Source organism: Cebus imitator, unplaced genomic scaffold (genome assembly GCF_001604975.1).
Source record: "Cebus imitator isolate Cc_AM_T3 unplaced genomic scaffold, Cebus_imitator-1.0 Scaffold513, whole genome shotgun sequence".
Taxonomy (NCBI): domain Eukaryota; kingdom Metazoa; phylum Chordata; class Mammalia; order Primates; family Cebidae; genus Cebus; species Cebus imitator.
Window position 1 is genome coordinate 1,385,039 of NW_016107828.1, and position 5,586 is coordinate 1,390,624.

A 5,586-nucleotide genomic window follows, 5' to 3' on the forward strand; every position below is an offset into this window, starting at 1 on the left:
TGCCACCACACCCAGCAAATTTTTGTATTTTTAGTAGTGACGGAGTTTTACCATGTTGGCCAGGCTGGTCTCAAACTCCTAACCTCAAGTGATCCACCCACCTCAGCCTCCCAAAGTGTTGGGATTACCAGCATGAGCAAACACACTCAGCCCCAGATTAATATTTTTCTAAGAAACATAAACACAATTTATTTTGTAAAAAATCTAAATAACATAAAAATGTGAATTCTCACAAAATTATAAATTAAATGCAACTGTAGTTAGAATTCCAAAATTTTATCGGGAATTGGATAAAACTAAAAGCTTATAGAAAGAAAAAAGGCTGGAGAATGGCAGTGGAATAGTAAAGGTATTTATCTCCATATCAGCAAACACCATAAAGCTACTATAAATAACAAGAGTATTGTGTTGACAGAGGAAAAAAACAAATATATCAAAATTCAAAAGTATGTTGAATGTGTTGGGAGGCCAAGGTGGGCAGATCACCTGAGGTCAAGAGTTTAAGATCAGCTGGCCAACATGGTGAAACCCCACCTCTACTAAAAACACAGAAAATTAGCCAGGTGAGGTGGCATATGCCTGTAATTCCAGCTACTCAGGAGACCGAGGCAGGAGAATTGCTTGAATCTGGGATGCAGAGGTTGCAGTGAGCCAAGATCATGCCATTGCACTCCAGCTTGGATAACAAGAGCAAAACTCCATGTCAAAAAATATAATGTATGTTGAATGTTATGCGAGACTTAATATATGATAAAAATGGTACATGCAGAAGCAAACAGATTTTTTTAAATCAATAAACATATCTGACACAACTGACCACCTGGGAGAAAATAAACTTAGAAGGTTATGTCACATTATATACCAAAACACATTCCAGATGGTTAATGATTTAGAAATTTTTTTAAAAAAAAAAAGGTATTCAGATGAAAAATCTAAGTTATTACAGATATCATTGGGATAAGACAAACTTTGAACTAAAACAGGACACTTAAAGCTATAAAACAAAAGTTACACCATTTAACAATTAAAATCCAACAGTCAATAAACATATGGCGCTCAATCTCTGGCAATCATGGAAATGGACACTAAAGTAAAAACTAGATTGCTTATTATCAATGAACTGGCAAAAACGTAGAATAGTTAAATAGTCTATCAGGTAAAACATACTCATACGTTATTGGTGTGAAAGGAAATTGTAATAGCCTTTTCTGAAAGCACAGGCACAGACACATATAAACACATATGCCTTTTTTTTTCATTTATGAGCACCGATTAAGTTATAGAATGATTCAAAGGCTACCTAAGCAGAATGATAGGAGTAATGACTAACTTCTTCTTTTAAACCTTTATTAATGCAATGGAGTAACACTCTTTTAATACAAAAAATGAAAATAAAGAAAAATTTAAAAGTAATAGCACGTATCACAGACTAAAGGAAATGGAGAAGATAGAGCACCGACCATGGAGTTGTAAGGAAATCAAAAAATATTCATCCATTTCACAATTCACAATTCTGTCTAACCTGAACCTGACCTTCACTCTCAAAAAAACACATGTACCATTAGCATTTCTCACTTTTTAAATATATCCAAGCAAATAATGCCCATGGAGATGCCACCAACCTGATCTGCTGGTGACTTCACTTGGTTCTACAATAAACTGCAGAGATGCTTCTTTCTTCCTTGAAGAAACTGGAACTGACTTTGGATGTGATTTCTGGCACAGAGCACAGAAGAAATACAACATTAGAACTATTTTATTAACTTACCATTTCTGATGAAATATATTTGTTTTTAAAATGGGGAGAAAAACAGCATTCTAAAACAACAAGCCAGCTGTTAAGAGTTTTATACTACTTTTTATTTTATTTCTAAAGTAATAGTTACTTTAGAAAGCAATTTGGCATTATTCCGTAAGGCTGAAATTTCATACAACCTATCACAGAAACAATATTGCTCTAAACAGCCAAAAACTATGTGGACAGAAGACTGAATAAACTTACCGAATAAATAAATTGTGGTAAAGATATATCATATTACATATAAAATAGTGAAACAAACTACAATAAAATATATGATCATTTTAATCAGAAAAAAAAGTAAGCTGCAGAAGTACATAACAATCCTATCTATGTAAAGTTCAAAATAGACATGTAAAACACTATAATATTTACAGATTCACTCTTTGCAGGAAAGAGTTAACATATTAGGCCTGATAATTTAAACGGCCAGGTTACAGGGCTATCCCTTGGTTGGCATTCACAGATTTGACTTTTAGAATATTCCCCCCATTACCAACAGACAAGGTTGCACCTGCTGTGCCAGCCTATCTACACTGCTTGTATAAACAATGTGATTTATGGTTAACATCTGCTTTCTCTCCTTCTGGGAGTATGTAAAATTTTGGTAGGCAGAGGGTGCATATGGGACCAACCCCCAGTGAAAACAATCTGAGTTTTAAAAAAGCTTCTCTGAGGAAAAAGTGTATAATATGTTACACATTTAACTGCTGGAGGAAATGAGTACACCCTATATGGCCCCTTGGGGAGCACAGGAAGCCTATACATGGATTCCTCCAGACTCTACCTAATGTAAATTTTTCCCTTACTGACCTAGCTGTGTATACTGACTGAATGACTATAATAAGTATCAGTCATGAGTTCAACTGCATGCCAAGTCTCTCGAGTCCTTCTAGTGAAGCACCAAATGTGGATGGCAGTGGGACCTGTCACAGAGGTCCCCTTCTGCTCTCTGTAGCAGCAGAAATGTGAACACAGTATCAGCACAGATCTACCAGTCGAAAAATAAATAAAAAACAGACTGATATGGTATGGCAGTGTTCCCACCCGAATCTCAACTTGAATTGTATCTCCCAGAATTTCCTTGTGTTGTGGGTGGGGCCCAGGGGGTGATAACTGAATCATGGAGAAACTTATAAAGATTAGTAGAAGTGTAAGACACCTCTAAAAAAAGGTGCAAGCCAGATGCAGTGGCTCACACATGTAATCCCAGCACTTTTGGAGGCCAAGGCAAAAGGATCACTTGACGTCAAGAATTCAAGACCAAGCTGGGAAATTTAGCAAGACCACATCTCTATGCAAAACAAAAAATTAGGCAACAGTGGTGGTGCATGCTTGTGGTCCTACCTACTCAGGAGGCTGAGGTAGAAGGATCACTTGAGCCCAGACGTTTGAGGTTGCAGTGGGCTATGAGCTCGCCACTGCACTCCAGCAATAGAGCAAGACCTTGTCTCAAAAAAAAGAAGGGGCATGCAAACAGAGGGTGTTAAAAGTGTGTATAGTTGAATGTGTCTTTTGTCACAGAAAAGCAAAAAGTGTATATAGAGGTAGGAAAACCAGGTAAGTGCAGTGGCTCACGTCTGTAATCCCAGCACTTTGGGATGCTGAGGGGAGGCAGATCACCTGAGGTCAGGAGTTTGAGGTCAGTCTGACCAATACAGTGAAACTCCACCTCTACTAAAAATACAAAAGTTAGCCGGGAGTGGTGGCAGGTACCTGTAGTCCCAGGTACTCAGGAGGCTGAGACAGGAGAATTGCTTGAAACTGGGAGGTGGAGGTTGCAGTGAGCCGGGATTGTGCCACTGCACTCCAGCCTAGGCAGCAAAGCGAGACTCCATATCAAAAAAAACAAAAAAAAAGAAGGTAGTAAAACCAAAGAGCCCCTCCTAAACCCATCAGAAGATTAGATATTTACTCTCTTGAGTTTCTGAAACATAAAGACTGTGAAATTAGTGGCAGAAGACACAGGTGAAGTTAAGGGCAATACATGAAAGCCAGAGATATTAAGTAGGAGCATTCAAACTGCACTTTCCCCTTTGCAACATGTGACTAAAATTGAAAACAATCTCCGTTAGAATCGAATCGCCAAGCGAGAGAGGTATCTTTGCCTGAAATACTTACCAGGCAGAGAGAAAAGAAATCTACAGATGTTAACACCTGGGTATCAACAATGAAATGGAGTAAACGACACCAGTGAAATCTACCAGTCTACAAATTTTACCAGGCATACGGAGCTCCCCATGTGTTTTAGTTTCCCACTTTCAAACGAGAGGAGACAGCTAAGGATCATTAGACACAAGAAAAAAGGCCAGGTAATGGGCAAAGTAAGTAAAAAAGGTACTTGTAGAAAACAGAAATTGTAAGAAGAAATATTTATGAAAAGGGTTAGATGAACCTAACATCAAAAAATATAATAAAAATTTAGATCACTAAAGACAGATGACAATATTCTAAAAGCCTGCAAAGAGGAAAAAACATTCACAAAGGATCAAGGACTCAAAACAGTATTCTCAAGAGGAGGAGCTAAAATAAAAGAAAGCAACATTTTTAAAAGTCTAAGGAAAAATATGCCTGACTAAAACAGATGCTTCATATGAAAAAATATGTTACTTTAATTAAAGGAAAATAATTTCAAATAGAATTCTATACTCACCCAAATTACTCATCCTGAGGGTAAAACCATGATATTTTTAAACATTTAAGGTCTTAAATTCTCAGAAAGCTATTAAATGATGAGTTCCACCAAAAAAGGAGAGGCCAAGAAAAAAGGAAGATTTAAGATCCAAGAAACATGAGATGCAATTCAGGAGAAAAGCAAAGGGACTCCCTGTGATACAGGAAGAGTACATGACAAAACCTATTTGATAGCTCTAAGGATAGATAGAAGAAAAAAAAAGAGCAGAGACAGTTTCAGGAAAAGCTGAAAATGATAAATTACTTAACGGGTCTACTATACTAAGACATTTATACTTAAACTTTTGTCACAGAAAACTGGCGATGAATTAGTCATAGGTGCACAGAAAGTCAAAAATGGAAAAACCAAGATTAAATCAGGAGAAAACTAAGAGCTATACATAAAGAAAATTTAACCATTAGTACTTTACATAGCTGTGACTACTGAAACAGTTGTAAAAATACTGTGAACAGTAAATACTAATCCTACTGAAAATTAATATGATGTACTAAAAAATGGAAGTTTATGTGTTGTGGTGCAAACTAGCAACTATATGACAAATAGTCTAAACTTCCATAGTAGAAAACCAGTAAGTAATAGCAAAGACTGAAACAAATCAGGAAACTGTCATATAAACATTATTTTGAAATATGGAGTCGAAATATCCAGAAGAAATAACTAAGACTAAGAAGTTGGACTTGGAGGAGGAAGAGTGGGCTTTACTGTTTTTTTGGGTTTTTTTTGTGGAAGTCATGGAACTATTTTAACTTCTATGTACATAATGCCTTTGAGCTTAAAAATAATTCTTCCAAAACATTAAGAAGAAAATTATTTTAAAAGATAGGGAAGAGGGCCAGGCGCAGTGGTTCACGCCTGTAATCCCAGCACTTTAGTAGGTGGAGGCAGGCAGATCACAAGGTCAGGAGATCGAGACCATCCTGTCTAACATGGTCAAACCCCGTCTCTACTAAAAATACAAAAATCATCCAGGCATGGTGGCACGCACCTGTCGTCTCAGCTACTTGGGAGGCTGAGGCAGGAGAATCGCTTGAACCTAAAAGGCAGTGGCTGCAGTGAGCTGAGATCAAGCCACTGCACCCTGGCCTGGGACACA

At 37.2% G+C, this 5,586-nt stretch overlaps 1 protein-coding gene across 3 annotated transcripts in view; it reads right to left on the minus strand.

The window, feature by feature from the left end:
* CENPC (centromere protein C) overlaps window positions 1-5,586 on the minus strand; it is a 63,339-nt gene that overhangs the window by 48,687 nt on the left and 9,066 nt on the right. For all 3 annotated transcript variants that reach the window (XR_001820486.2, XM_017514079.2, XM_017514077.2), the window contains exon 5: window positions 1,623-1,716. Coding sequence is in view for 2 of the 3 variants with exons in the window: in XM_017514079.2 (XP_017369568.1) it covers window positions 1,623-1,716 (94 nt within the window). In the remaining variant the exon portion in view is untranslated. The remainder of the gene's footprint in view (window positions 1-1,622; window positions 1,717-5,586) is intronic.